This window comes from Oncorhynchus mykiss, chromosome 18 (genome assembly GCF_057628025.1).
Source record: "Oncorhynchus mykiss isolate SJ-2025 chromosome 18, ASM5762802v1, whole genome shotgun sequence".
Taxonomy (NCBI): Eukaryota; Metazoa; Chordata; class Actinopteri; order Salmoniformes; family Salmonidae; genus Oncorhynchus; species Oncorhynchus mykiss.
In genome coordinates, this window is record NC_143039.1 from 10501898 (window position 1) to 10518470 (window position 16573).

The 16573-nt window shown below is 45.1% G+C and overlaps 1 protein-coding gene across 1 annotated transcript in view; it reads left to right on the top strand.

Moving 5' to 3' along the window:
* diaph3 (diaphanous related formin 3) overlaps nt 1-16573 on the top strand; it is a 711417-nt gene that overhangs the window by 589271 nt on the left and 105573 nt on the right. The window contains exons 30-31 of the mRNA XM_090206735.1: nt 7166-7264; nt 9062-9121. Of these exons, the coding sequence (XP_090062861.1) occupies nt 7166-7264; nt 9062-9121 (159 nt within the window). The remainder of the gene's footprint in view (nt 1-7165; nt 7265-9061; nt 9122-16573) is intronic.

Below are 16573 nucleotides of genomic sequence, written 5' to 3' on the forward strand. Positions count from 1 at the left end.
TCTCTCACCCCCCCTCCTCTCCTCTCTCACCCCGCCTCCTCCCCTCTCTCACCCCCCCTCCACTCCTCTCACCCTCCTTCTCTCTATATGTTATTCTCCCTGTATGTCACTCTCTTGCTCCTTCTCCCCCTCACCTCTCTTGCTCATTCTCTCCCTCCCTATCTCGCTCCTTCTCTCCCTCCATCCCCTTCTGCCCTGCAGTAGAGTGTGTTTCAGTAAGTCAGGTGATAACTGGGCAGGATGTCTGTCCACAGCTGTTTCTCTCTACCTTTATCAGACCTGTCAGCCAGAACATTGTCCACCTCCACCATACTAAGACCTAAACTCTCTGGTCTGTCAACACCTCTCTTCCATGTTGACTGACCTAAACTCTCTGGTCTGTCAACACCTCTCTACCATGTTGAAAGACCTAAACTCTCTGGTCTGTCAACACCTCTCTACCATGTTGAAAGACCTAAACTCTCTGGTCTGTCAATACCTCTCTACCATGTTGAAAGACCTAAACTCTCTGGTCTATCAACACCTCTCTACCATGTTGACTGACCTAAACTCTCTGGTCTGTCAACACCTCTCTTCCATGTTGACTGACCTAAACTCTCTGGTCTGTCAACACCTCTCTTCCATGTTGCAAAATGGGGATGGACATTCTGGCTTCATTTTGAAAGTTTTAAAAAGCCTCCGGTCTTCCACAGTAACCTAGAGACCATTCTATATAATACTAGATCCACAGTAACCTAGAGACCATTCTATATAATAGTAGATCCACAGTAACCTAGAGACCATTCTATATAATACTAGATCCACAGTAACCTAGAGACCATTCTATATAATACTAGATCCACAGTAACCTAGAGACCATTCTATATAATACTAGATCCACAGTAACCTAGAGACCATTCTATATAATACTAGATCCACAGTAACCCTAGAGACCATTCTATATAATACTAGATCCACAGTAACCCTAGAGACCATTCTATATAATACTAGATCCACAGTAACCTAGAGACCATTCTATATAATACTAGATCCACAGTAACCCAGAGACCATTCTATATAATACTAGATCCACAGTAACCTAGAGACCATTCTATATAATACTAGATCCACAGTAACCTAGAGACCATTCTATATAATACTAGATCCACAGTAACCTAGAGACCATTCTATATAATACTAGATCCACAGTAACCTAGAGACCATTCTATATAATACTAGATCCACAGTAACCCTAGAGACCATTCTATATAATACTAGATCCACAGTAACCTAGAGACCATTCTATATAATACTAGATCCACAGTAACCTAGAGACCATTCTATATAATACTAGATCCACAGTAACCTAGAGACCATTCTATATAATACTAGATCCGTAGTCCTTACTGTCTTCCACAGTAACCTAGAGACCATTCTATATAATACTAGATCCACAGTAACCTAGAGACCATTCTATATAATACTAGATCCGTAGTCCTTACTGTCTTCCACATTAACCTAGAGACCATTCTATATAATACTAGATCCGTAGTCCTTACTGTCTTCCACAGTTACCTAGAGACCATTCTATATAATACTAGATCCACAGTAACCTAGAGACCATTCTATATAATACTAGATCCACAGTAACCTAGAGACCATTCTATATAATACTAGATCCGTACTCCTTACTGTCTTCCACAGTTACCTAGAGACCATTCTATATAATACTAGATCCACAGTAACCTAGAGACCATTCTATATAATACTAGATCCACAGTAACCTAGAGACCATTCTATATAATACTAGATCCACAGTAACCTAGAGACCATTCTAAATAATACTAGATCCACAGTAACCTAAAGACCATTCTTTATAATACTAGATCCACAGTAACCTAGAGACCATTCTATATAATACTAGATCCACAGTAACCTAGAGACCATTCTATATAATACTAGATCCACAGTAACCTAGAGACCATTCTATATAATACTAGATCCACAGTAACCTAGAGACCATTCTATATAATACTAGATCCACAGTAACCTAGAGACCATTCTATATAATACTAGATCCACAGTAACCTAGAGACCATTCTATATAATACTAGATCCACAGTAACCTAGAGACCATTCTAAATAATACTAGATCCACAGTAACCCTAAAGACCATTCTTTATAATACTAGATCCACAGTAACCTAGAGACCATTCTATATAATACTAGATCCGTAGTCCTTACTGTCTTCCACAGTTACCTAGAGACCATTCTATATAATACTAGATCCGTACTCCTTACTGTCTTCCACAGTAACCTAGAGACCATTCTATATAATACTAGATCCACAGTAACCTAGAGACCATTCTATATAATACTAGATCCACAGTAACCTAGAGACCATTCTATATAATACTAGATCCACAGTAACCTAGAGACCATTCTATATAATACTAGATCCACAGTAACCTAGAGACCATTCTATATAATACTAGATCCACAGTAACCTAGAGACCATTCTATATAATACTAGATCCACAGTAACCTAGAGACCATTCTATATAATACTAGATCCACAGTAACCTAGAGACCATTCTATATAATACTAGATCCGTAGTCCTTACTGTCTTTCACAGTAACCTAGAGACCATTCTATATAATACTAGATCCACAGTAACCTAGAGACCATTCTATATAATACTAGATCCACAGTAACCTAGAGACCATTCTATATAATACTAGATCCGTAGTCCTTACTGTCTTTCACAGTAACCTAGAGACCATTCTATATAATACTAGATCCACAGTAACCTAGAGACCATTCTATATAATACTAGATCCACAGTAACCTAGAGACCATTCTATATAATACTAGATCCACAGTAACCTAGAGACCATTCTATATAATACTAGATCCACAGTAACCTAGAGACCATTCTATATACTACTAGATCCACAGTTACCTAGAGACCATTCTATATAATACTAGATCCACAGTAACCTAGAGACCATTCTATATAATACTAGATCCACAGTAACCTAGAGACCATTCTATATACTACTAGATCCACAGTAACCTAGAGACCATTCTATATAATACTAGATCCACAGTAACCTAGAGACCATTCTATATAATACTAGATCCACAGTAACCTAGAGACCATTCTATATAATACTAGATCCACAGTAACCTAGAGACCATTCTATATAATACTAGATCCACAGTAACCTAGAGACCACTCTATATAATACTAGATCCACAGTAACCCTAGAGACCATTCTATATAATACTAGATCCACAGTAACCTAGAGACCATTCTATATAATACTAGATCCACAGTAACCTAGAGACCATTCTATATAATACTAGATCCACAGTAACCTAGAGACCATTCTATATAATACTAGATCCACAGTAACCATAGAGACCATTCTTTTAATACTAGATCCACAGTAACCTAGAGACCATTCTATATAATACTAGATCCACAGTAACCTAGAGACCATTCTATATAATACTAGATCCACAGTAACCTAGAGACCATTCTATATAATACTAGATCCACAGTAACCTAGAGACCATTCTATATAATACTAGATCCGTAGTCCTTACTGTCTTTCACAGTAACCTAGAGACCATTCTATATAATACTAGATCCACAGTAACCTAGAGACCATTCTATATAATACTAGATCCACAGTAACCTAGAGACCATTCTATATAATACTAGATCCGTAGTCCTTACTGTCTTTCACAGTAACCTAGAGACCATTCTATATAATACTAGATCCACAGTAACCTAGAGACCATTCTATATAATACTAGATCCACAGTAACCTAGAGACCATTCTATATAATACTAGATCCACAGTAACCTAGAGACCATTCTATATAATACTAGATCCACAGTAACCTAGAGACCATTCTATATACTACTAGATCCACAGTTACCTAGAGACCATTCTATATAATACTAGATCCACAGTAACCTAGAGACCATTCTATATAATACTAGATCCACAGTAACCTAGAGACCATTCTATATACTACTAGATCCACAGTAACCTAGAGACCATTCTATATAATACTAGATCCACAGTAACCTAGAGACCATTCTATATAATACTAGATCCACAGTAACCTAGAGACCATTCTATATAATACTAGATCCACAGTAACCTAGAGACCATTCTATATAATACTAGATCCACAGTAACCTAGAGACCACTCTATATAATACTAGATCCACAGTAACCCTAGAGACCATTCTATATAATACTAGATCCACAGTAACCTAGAGACCATTCTATATAATACTAGATCCACAGTAACCTAGAGACCATTCTATATAATACTAGATCCACAGTAACCTAGAGACCATTCTATATAATACTAGATCCACAGTAACCCTAGAGACCATTCTATATAATACTAGATCCACAGTAACCTAGAGACCATTCTATATAATACTAGATCCACAGTAACCCTAGAGACCATTCTATATAATACTAGATCCACAGTAACCCTAGAGACCACTCTATATAATACTAGATCCACAGTAACCCTAGAGACCACTCTATATAATACTAGATCCGTAGTCCTTTTTCTGAGAGGTGCCTAGTTGTCTTGAATGGGTTTGTGTTTTATACAGCACGCCCAAACTCCTCTGTTCTCCCTCCCTTCCATCCCTCCTACGGCGAGTGGGTAAGTCCCTAACGGCGCACCTCGTTCCCTTTTTATAGTGCCCTACTTTTGACCGAGGCCCTTGGGGGAAATATTGTTTCATTTAGGACTCGCTTCCTTCCAGAGGAGAGTGTGTTCAGTACACATCATATGACAGGTTAATATATCTGCCTGGGGAGGCAGGGTGTCTGGGAGTTCGGTCAGAGGCTGGGATAGATGCCTGACTCCACACATCATCATCATCATCTTCTTCATCATACAAGACACACACACACACACACAATAAGAAAACACACAGTCTCAGCCCTGAAGCGGCTGACTGACTGAGAGGCTCGTGTTGTTCTGGCTCTTTATATTTTCTACTTCCTTCTGTCCTCTTCCTCTTTTACAAAAGATTGTGTGGATTTGCTGTGTCATGAAAAATAATGTACTGTCAGATATGACTGATTATCCCGACAGGGAGACGGAGGGATAATGGGGAGGGACGGAGAGGAGGGGGGATAATGGGGAGGGAGAGGTGGAGGGATGGAGATGGGGGAGGAGGAGGAAGGAGGGAGGGAGGGGTGGAGATGGGGGAGGAGGAGGGATGGAGATGGGGGAGGAGGAGGAAGGAGGGAGGGAGGGGTGGAGATGGATAGAGGGAGTAGGAGGGATGGAGATAGGGGAGGAGGAGGGAGGGGTGGAGATGGATAGAGGGAGTAGGAGGGATGGAGATAGGGGAGGAGGAGGGAGGGGTGGAGATGGATAGAGGGAGTAGGAGGGATGGAGATGGGGGAGGAAGAGGGAGGGGTGGAGATGGAAAGGGGGAGTGGGAGAAAGAGGGAGGGAGATGGCGAAGATGAGTGGAAGGGAGAGGAGGAGGGATGGAGGAAGGGGGGAGGGGGGAGGGCTGGAAAATGCTGGTGGTGGTGACTCTAGGGAAGTGTGCCAATTGGCACCCTATTCCCTATAAAGTGGCCTTATGGGCCCTGGTCAAAAGTAGTGCACTAGATAGGGAATAGTGTTCCATTGGGGATGTCTCCCTGTGTTGAGATGTCTCCACTACTCCTACCCTAAACCCTCCCCAGCCAGACCCCCCCGTTCCCCTAAACCCTCCCCAGCCAGACCCCCCCGTTCCCCCAACAGTTTTCCATAGAAAAGGCAACCGACCTGAGGTTAATAGCTTGAACTTTCCCTCTGGCTTTGTAGTCCAGCCACAGAGTTGCACACACTGGACACACACACACACTGGACACACACACACACACACTGGACACACACACACACACACACACACTGGACACACACACACACACACTGGACACACACACACACACTGGACACACACACACACACACACTGGACACACACACACACACACTGGACACACACACACACACTGGACACATACACACACACACTGGACACATACACACACACACACACACACTGGACACACACACACACACACTGGACACACACACACACACTGGACACACACACACACACTGGACACACACACACACACACTGGACACACACACACACACTGGACACACACACACACACACACACACACTGGACACACACACACACACACACTGGACACACACACACACACACACACACTGGACACACACACTGGACACACACACACACACACACTGGACACACACACACACACTGGACACACACACACACACTGGACACACACACACACACTGGACACACACACACACACACACACACTGGACACACACACACACACTGGACACACACACACACACACACTGGACACACACACACACACACACACTGGACACACACACACACACACTGGGGACACACACACACACACACACACACACTGGACACACACACACACACTGGACACACACACACACACTGGACACACACACACTGGACACACTCTCAGACTGGACTGTGGCTGGTGTTGGGTAACATCCAGGTGATATAAGAGCCAGTTAAAGACTGGCTGCTTTGCTTCACGGTTTAACTGGTGGTAGACTGTCTCTGTTGCATGGCCATCATCTCTGGCATTACTATGGCAACCCTCAAGACCTGATAGCAATACTGCCCTCATCTAATTTAGTGTCCCCCCCCCCCCCTCTCTCTCGCTCTCTCTCCCCCCTCTCTCTCTTTTTCTCTCTACCCCTCTCTCTCGCTTTCTCCCCCCTCTCTCTCTTGCTCTCTCCCCCCTCTCTCTCTTTTTCTCTCTCCCCCTCTCTCTCGCTTTCTCCCCCCTCTCTCTCGCTTTCTCCCCCCTCTCTCTCGCTTTCTCCCCCCTCTCTCTTTTTCTCTCTCCTCTTCTCTCTCCCCCCTCTCTCTTTTTCTCTCTCCCCCTCTCTCTTTTTCTCTCTCCCCCTCTCTCTCGCTCTCTCTCCCTCTCTCTCCCCCTTTCTCTCTCTCTCTCTCTCTCTCTCTCGCGCTCATTCTTTCTCCCCCTCTCTCTCTCTCGCTCACTCTTTCTCCCCCCTCTCGCTCTCTCTCTCTCCTCCACCAGAGAACAGCGATGAGACAGGAGTGATGGATAGTTTGCTGGAGGCTTTGCAGTCTGGAGCAGCGTTCAGAGACCGTCGGAAGAGAGCGCCCCGGCCCCGAGGTGAGACCTTTACAATAACTCAATACCCCTTACAATAACTCCATACCCCCTACCTAACTCAATACCCCCTACCTAACTCAATACCCCTTACAATAACTCCATACCCCCTACCTAACTCAATACCCCCTACCTAACTCTATACCCCCTACCTAACTCAATACCCCTTACAATAACTCCTAAACCCCCTACCTAACTCAATACCCCTTACAATAACTCCTACACCCCCTACCTAACTCAATACCCCTACCTAACTCAATACCCCCTACCTAACTCAATACCCCCTTACAATAACTCCTATACCCCCTACCTAACTCAATACCCCTTACAATAACTCCTATACCCCCTACCTAACTCAATACCCCCTACCTAACTCAATACCCCCTACCTAACTCAATACCCCCTTACAATAACTCCTATACCCCCTACCTAACTCAATACCCCTTACAATAACTCCATACCCCCTACCTAACTCAATACCCCCTACCTAACTCAATACCCCCTACCTAACTCAATACCCCCTACCTAACTCAATACCCCTTACAATAACTCCATACCCCCTACCTAACTCAATACCCCTACCTAACTCAATACCCCTTACAATAACTCCATACCCCCTACCTAACTCAATACCCCTACCTAACTCAATACCCCTTACAATAACTCAATACCCCCTACCTAACTCAATACCCCTTACAAAAAATATATATTATTATATAGTTATTACTGGTTCATTATTTTATTATAGTTATTACTGGTTCATTATTATATTATAGTTATTATTATTATTATATAGTTATTACTGGTTCATTATTATATTGTAGTTATTACTGGTTCATTATTATATTATAGTTATTACTGGTTCATTATTATATAGTTATTACTGGTTCATTATTATATTATAGTTATTATTATTATATTATAGTTGTTACTGGTTCATTATTATATAGTTATTACTGGTTCATTATTACATAGTTATTACTGGTTCATTATTACATAGTTATTACTGGTTCATTATTATATTATAGTTATTATTATTATATTATAGTTATTACTGGTTTATTATTATATTATAGTTATTACTGGTTCATTATTATATAGTTATTACTGGTTCATTATTACATAGTTATTACTGGTTTATTATTATATTATAGTTATTATTATTATTATATAGTTATTACTGGTTCATTATTATATTATAGTTATTACTGGTTCATTATTATATAGTTATTACTGGTTCATTATTATATTATAGTTATTATTATTATTATATAGTTATTACTGGTTCATTATTATATTATAGTTATTACTGGTTCATTATTATATTATAGTTATTATTATTATTATTATATAGTTGTTACTGGTTCATTATTATATAGTTATTACTGGTTCATTATTATATTATAGTTATTACTGGTTCATTATTATATTATAGTTATTATTATTATTATTATATAGTTATTACTGGTTCATTATTATATAGTTATTATTATTATTATTATTATATAGTTATTACTGGTTCATTATTATATAGTTATTACTGGTTCATTATTATATTATAGTTATTACTGGTTCATTATTATATTATAGTTATTACTGGTTCATTATTATATTATAGTTATTACTGGTTCATTATTATATTATAGTTATTACTGGTTCATTATTATATTATAGTTATTACTGGTTCATTATTATATTATAGTTATTACTGGTTCATTATTATATTATAGTTATTATTATTATTATTATATAGTTGTTACTGGTTCATTATTGTTTTGAAGTTTCCACTGGTTCCAACAGATGGTCAGATGAGCCTCAGTCCCAGTTCGTACCTCCAGGTTCTGAAGCCCTGTAACCATGGTAACGACAACCCAGCCTCCGTCGCAGAGCGTGTTCTGTCTGTCTGTCTGTCTGCTAACAGCCGTAAACCAGAACCATGTATTTAAAATAGAGCAAATGAAATGTTTCGAAACAGAACGGTTCTTTCCATAACCCTCTCGCTGTCTTCTCTACTCTGAGTTTACGACCGTCCTCTCGCTGTCTTCTCTACTCTGAGCTCACGACCGTCCTCTCGCTGTCTTCTCTACTCTGAGCTTACCACCGTCCTCTCGCTGTCTTCTCTACTCTGAGCTTACGACCGTCCTCTCGCTGTCTTCTCTACTCTGAGCTCACGACCGTCCTCTCGCTGTCTTCTCTACTCTGAGCTTACCACCGTCCTCTCGCTGTCTTCTCTACTCTGAGCTTACGACCGTCCTCTCGCTGTCTTCTCTACTCTGAGCTTACGACCGTCCTCTCGCTGTCTTCTCTACTCTGAGCTTACCACCGTCCTCTCGCTGTCTTCTCTACTCTGAGCTTACCACCGTCCTCTCGGCGTGTGTTTGCCTGTCTGGCTCTTCTCTGCATGTTGTGTGTGTTTCCTATGTAGTGAACTACCTCTACTTTTGACCCTGGGGCCCTCTTCTATAGGGAATAGGGGGCCCTCTTCAATAGGGAATAGGGGGCCCTCTTCAATAGGGAATAGGGGGCCCTCTTCTATAGGGAATAGGGGGCCCTCTTCTATAGGGAATAGGGGGCCATTTGAGACACATGCTCAGTGTCCGTCTGTAGAAAAGTGGACATAACAGCTGGTCTGGTGTGTTTTCATTCAGGGTTAGGTGTTGGGGTTGGGGTTAGGGGTTGGGGTTAGGGTTCCTCTTTCTACATAACAGCTGGGTTAGGGGTTGGGGTCAGGGGTTGGGGTTAGGGGTTGGGTTTAGGGGTTGGGGTTAGGGTGTTAGGGTTAGGGTTAGGGGTTAGGGTTCCTCTTTCTACATAACAGCTGGTCTGGGGTGTTTTCATTGCTTTGAACTGGACTTCTGTGTGTCTGTTGGTTCCTGAGTTCAGCCCTGGAGATTCCTCTGGTACCTGTGTGTGTGTGTGTGTGTGTGTGTGTGTGTGTGTGTGTGTGTGTGTGTGCGTGCGTGCCTAGCCTGTTTCTATGTCAGTGTAGTTATGGACAGCTGTACACAGTGTTGTCTCCTGTGGTACTGGTCTCAACACACAGTACTGGTCTCAACACACACACACTGTACTGGTTAACAGTAGTGTACTATATAGAGACTAGGCGGTAGACCCTATAGGTCCTGGTTAACAGTAGTGTACTATATAGAGACTAGGGGTCCTGGTTAACAGTAGTGTACTATATAGAGACTAGGGGTCCTGGTTAACAGTAGTGTAATATATAGAGACTAGGGGGTAGACCCTATAGGTCCTGGTTAACAGTAGTGTAATATATAGAGACTAGGGGGTAGACCCTATAGGTCCTGGTTAACAGTAGTGTACTATATAGAGACTAGGGGTTAGACCCTATAGGTCCTGGTTAACAGTAGTGTACTATATAGAGACTAGGGGGCATACCCTATAGGTCCTGGTTAACAGTAGTGCACTATATAGAGACTAGGGGTCCTGGTTAACAGTAGTGCACTATATAGAGACTAGGGGGTAGACCCTATAGGTCCTGGTTAACAGTAGTGTACTATATAGAGACTAGGGGGTAGACCCTATAGGTCCTGGTTAACAGTAGTGCACTATATAGGTCATAGAGTGCCATTTGGAACACAGGAAGGAGTATGTAGTATTGTTGTATGTTTTTTCTGTTCTCTGAAAGATAAACGAGGCCTCTTGGTGGGCCTCCAGTCAAGGGTTTTCCTCCCTCATTATGGAGACAATTAAAACATTAAGCCTTGGCCCTGTTACTTCATATTGCCTTTAATGGGGATCCCTGCCAGCTGTGTACAGGCATACATGAATAATAATACTATCTCTCTATCGCTCTCTATCTATCTCTATATCTATCTCTCTCTATCTCCCTCTCCATCTATCTCTATATCTATCTCTCTCTATCTCCCTCTCCATCTATCTCTATATCTATCGCTCTCTATCTCCCTCTCCATCTATCTCTATATCTATTGCTCTCTATCTCCCTCTCCATCTATCTCTATATCTATCGCTCTCTATCTCCCTCTCCATCTATCTCTATATCTATTGCTCTCTATCTCCCTCTCCATCTATCTCTATATCTATCGCTCTCTATCTCCCTCTCCATCTATCTCTATATCTATCGCTCTCTATCTCCCTCTCCATCTATCTCTATATCTATTGCTCTCTATCTCCCTCTCCATCTATCTCTATATCTATCGCTCTCTATCTCCCTCTCCATCTATCTCTATATCTATTGCTCTCTATCTCCCTCTCCATCTATCTCTATATCTATTGCTCTCTATCTCCCTCTCCATCTATCTCTATATCTATCTCTCTCTATCTCCCTCTCCATCTATCTCTATATCTATCGCTCTCTATCTCCCTCTCCATCTATCTCTATATCTATCGCTCTCTATCTCCCTCTCCATCTATCTCTATATCTATTGCTCTCTATCTCGCACTCCCTCTCTCTCTCTGGCTCTCTATCTCAGACCCTCTCTCTCTCTCTCTCCTTCTATCTCTATCGCTCTCTCTCTCGCACTCCCTCTCTCTCTCCATCTATCTCTCTCTGTCTCGCACTCTCTCTCCATCTATCTCTCTCCCTCTTCCTCTCCCTCTATCTCTCTCCCTCTCTCCATCTTTCTCTCTTCCTCTCTCTCTCCATCTTGCTCTCATTCTCTCTCTCTCCATCTATCTCTCTCCCCGATCTCTCTCTCCCACTACCTCTATATCTATTGCTCTCTATCTCGCACTCCCTCTCTCTCTCTCACACTCCCTCTCTCTCTCCATCTCCATCTATCTCTATCTCTATCGCTCTCTCTCGCACTCCCTCTCTCTCTCCATCTATCTCTCTCCCTCTTCCTCTCCCTCTCTCTCTCTCCAATTATCTCTCTCTGTCCCTCTTTCTATCTTTCCATCTCTCTCTCTCCCTCTATCACTCTCTCTACCACTCTCCATCGTGGTAGAGAGAGAGCGAGGGTGGAAGGGAGAGCCAGGGTGGAAGGGAGAGCCAGGGTGGAAGGGAGAGCCAGGGTGGAAGGGATGGAGAGAGGGGAAGAGTGAGCCAGGGTGGAAGGGAGAGAGAGCCAGGGTGGAAGGGAGAGAGAGAGGCGAAGAGAGAGCAAGGGTGGAAGGGAGAGCCAGGGTGGAAGGGAGAGCCAGGGTGGAAGGGATGGAGAGAGGGGAAGAGTGAGCCAGGGTGGAAGGGAGAGAGAGCCAGGGTGGAAGGGATGGAGAGAGGGGAAGAGTGAGCCAGGGTGGAAGGGAGAGAGAGCCAGGGTGGAAGGGATGGAGAGAGGGGAAGAGAGAGCCAGGGTGGAAGGGAGAGAGAGCCAGGGTGGAAGGTAGAGAGAGAGGGGAAGAGAGAGCCAGGGTGGAAGGGAGAGAGAGAGGGGAAGAGAGAGCCAGGGTGGAAGGGAAAGAGAGCCAGGGTGGAAGGGAGAGAGAGAGGCAAAGAGAGAGCCAGGGTGGAAGGGAGAGAGAGAGAGGCGAAGAGAGAGCCAGGGTGGAAGGGAGAGAGAGAGGCGAAGAGAGAGCCAGGGTGGAAGGGATGGAGAGAGAGGCGAAGAGAGAGCCAGGGAGAGAGAGAGGCGAAGAGAGAGCCAGGGTGGAAGGGAGAGAGAGAGGGGAAGAGAGAGCCAGGGTGGAAGGGAGAGAGAGAGGCGAAGAGAGAGCCAGGGTGGAAGGGAGAGAGAGAGGGGAAGAGAGAGCCAAGGTGGAAGGGAGAGAGAGAGGAAGAAAGAGAGGGAGAGTTCAAGGGTGGGAGGAAGAGAGAGAAGAAGGGAGGAAGAGAGTGAGTGTGGGAGAGAGAGGAAGAGAGTGAGTGTGGGAGAGGGAGGAAGAGAGTGAGAGAAGGGAGAGGAAGAGAATGAGTCAGTGGCCTGGTGTGATCCATCACAGGGTGAAGTGCCACAGCGTTGCCCGACCGCTCTTCACCTCATACTTAACCATCCCTCTCACATCATGTCCTACAGCAAGAAGAAACGAAGGACACAGTGCATTCTGGGACGGAAATGTCACAGAGAGAGATGGAAGCCAGAGACGCACAGAAAGAGAAGGAGGGAGAGAGAGAGAGGAAGCCAGAGACACACAGAAAGAGAAGGAGGGAGAGAGAGAGGAAGCCAGAGACACACAGAAAGAGAAGGAGGGAGAGAGAGAGAGGAAGCCAGAGACACACAGAAAGAGAAGGAGGGAGAGAGAGAGAGGAAGCCAGAGACGCACAGAAAGAGAAGGAGGGAGAGAGAGAGGAAGCCAGAGACACACAGAAAGAGAAGGAGGGAGAGAGAGAGAGGAAGCCAGAGACACACAGAAAGAGAAGGAGGGAGAGAGAGAGAGGAAGCCAGAGACACACAGAAAGAGAAGGAGGGAGAGAGAGAGAGGAAGCCAGAGACACACAGAAAGAGAAGGAGGGAGAGAGAGAGGAAGCCAGAGACACACAGAAAGAGAAGGAGGGAGAGAGAGAGGAAGCCAGAGACACACAGAAAGAGAAGGAGGGAGAGAGAGAGAGGAAGCCAGAGACACACAGAAAGAGAAGGAGGGAGAGAGAGAGGAAGCCAGAGACACACAGAAAGAGAAGGAGGGAGAGAGAGAGAGGAAGCCAGAGACACACAGAAAGAGAAGGAGGGAGAGAGAGAGGAAGCCAGAGACACACAGAAAGAGAAGGAGGGAGAGAGAGAGGAAGCCAGAGACACACAGAAAGAGAAGGAGGGAGAGAGAGAGGAAGCCAGAGACACACAGAAAGAGAAGGAGGGAGAGAGAGAGGAAGCCAGAGACACACAGAAAGAGAAGGAGGGAGAGAGAGAAAGGAAGCCAGAGACACACAGAAAGAGAAGGAGGGAGAGAGAGAGGAAGCCAGAGACACACAGAAAGAGAAGGAGGGAGAGAGAGAGAGGAAGCCAGAGACACACAGAAAGAGAAGGAGGGAGAGAGAGAGGAAGCCAGAGACACACAGAAAGAGAAGGAGGGAGAGAGAGAGAGGAAGCCAGAGACACACAGAAAGAGAAGGAGGGAGAGAGAGAAAGGAAGCCAGAGACACACAGAAAGAGAAGGAGGGAGAGAGAGAGAGGAAGCCAGAGACACACAGAAAGAGAAGGAGGGAGAGAGAGAGAGGAAGCCAGAGACACACAGAAAGAGAAGGAGGGAGAGAGAGAGAGGAAGCCAGAGACACACAGAAAGAGAAGGAGGGAGAGAGAGAAAGGAAGCCAGAGACACACAGAAAGAGGAGGGAGAGAGAGAGAGGAAGCCAGAGACACACAGAAAGAGAAGGAGGGAGAGAGAGAGAGGAAGCCAGAGACACACAGAAAGAGAAGGAGGGAGAGAGAGAGAGGAAGCCAGAGACACACAGAAAGAGAAGGAGGGAGAGAGAGAGGAAGCCAGAGACACACAGAAAGAGAAGGAGGGAGAGAGAGAGGAAGCCAGAGACACACAGAAAGAGAAGGAGGGAGAGAGAGAGGAAGCCAGAGACACACAGAAAGAGAAGGAGGGAGAGAGAGAGAGGAAGCCAGAGACACACAGAAAGAGAAGGAGGGAGAGAGAGAAAGGAAGCCAGAGACACACAGAAAGAGAAGGAGGGAGAGAGAGAGAGGAAGCCAGAGACACACAGAAAGAGAAGGAGGGAGAGAGAGAGAGGAAGCCAGAGACACACAGAAAGAGAAGGAGGGAGAGAGAGAGAGGAAGCCAGAGACACACAGAAAGAGAAGGAGGGAGAGAGAGAGGAAGCCAGAGACACACAGAAAGAGAAGGAGGGAGAGAGAGAGGAAGCCAGAGACACACAGAAAGAGAAGGAGGGAGAGAGAGAGGAAGCCAGAGACACACAGAAAGAGAAGGAGGGAGAGAGAGAGGAAGCCAGAGACACACAGAAAGAGAAGGAGGGAGAGAGAGAGGAAGCCAGAGACACACAGAAAGAGAAGGAGGGAGAGAGAGAGGAAGCCAGAGACACACAGAAAGAGAAGGAGGGAGAGAGAGAGAGGAAGCCAGAGACACACAGAAAGAGAAGGAGGGAGAGAGAGAGGAAGCCAGAGACACACAGAAAGAGAAGGAGGGAGAGAGAGAGAGGAAGCCAGAGACACACAGAAAGAGAAGGAGGGAGAGAGAGAGAGGAAGCCAGAGACACACAGAAAGAGAAGGAGGGAGAGAGAGAGGAAGCCAGAGACACACAGAAAGAGAAGGAGGGAGAGAGAGAGGAAGCCAGAGACACACAGAAAGAGAAGGAGGGAGAGAGAGAGAGGAAGCCAGAGACACACAGAAAGAGAAGGAGGGAGAGAGAGAGAGGAAGCCAGAGACACACAGAAAGAGAAGGAGGGAGAGAGAGAGGAAGCCAGAGACACACAGAAAGAGAAGGAGGGAGAGAGAGAGAGGAAGCCAGAGACACACAGAAAGAGAAGGAGGGAGAGAGAGAGAGGAAGCCAGAGACACACAGAAAGAGAAGGAGGGAGAGAGAGAGAGGAAGCCAGAGACACACAGAAAGAGAAGGAGGGAGAGAGAGAGAGGAAGCCAGAGACACACAGAAAGAGAAGGAGGGAGAGAGAGAGAGGAAGCCAGAGACACACAGAAAGAGAAGGAGGGAGAGAGAGAGAGGAAGCCAGAGACACACAGAAAGAGAAGGAGGGAGAGAGAGAGAGGAAGCCAGAGACACACAGAAAGAGAAGGAGGGAGAGAGAGAGGAAGCCAGAGACACACAGAAAGAGAAGGAGGGAGAGAGAGAGAGGAAGCCAGAGACACACAGAAAGAGAAGGAGGGAGAGAGAGAGGAAGCCAGAGACACACAGAAAGAGAAGGAGGGAGAGAGAGAGGAAGCCAGAGACACACAGAAAGAGAAGGAGGGAGAGAGAGAGGAAGCCAGAGACACACAGAAAGAGAAGGAGGGAGAGAGAGAGAGGAAGCCAGAGACACACAGAAAGAGAAGGAGGGAGAGAGAGAGAGGAAGCCAGAGACACACAGAAAGAGAAGGAGGGAGAGAGAGAGAGGAAGCCAGAGACACACAGAAAGAGAAGGAGGGAGAGAGAGAGGAAGCCAGAGACACACAGAAAGAGAAGGAGGGAGAGAGAGAGAGGAAGCCAGAGACACACAGAAAGAGAAGGAGGGAGAGAGAGAGAGGAAGCCAGAGACACACAGAAAGAGAAGGAGGGAGAGAGAGAGAGGAAGCCAGAGACACACAGAAAGAGAAGGAGGGAGAGAGAGAGAGGAAGCCAGAGACACACAGAAAGAGAAGGAGGGAGAGAGAGAGAGGAAGCCAGAGACACACAGAAAGAGAAGGAGGGAGAGAGAGAGAGGAAGCCAGAGACACACAGAAAGAGAAGGAGGGAGAGAGAGAGAGGAAGCCAGAGACACACAGAAAGAGAAGGAGGGAGAGAGA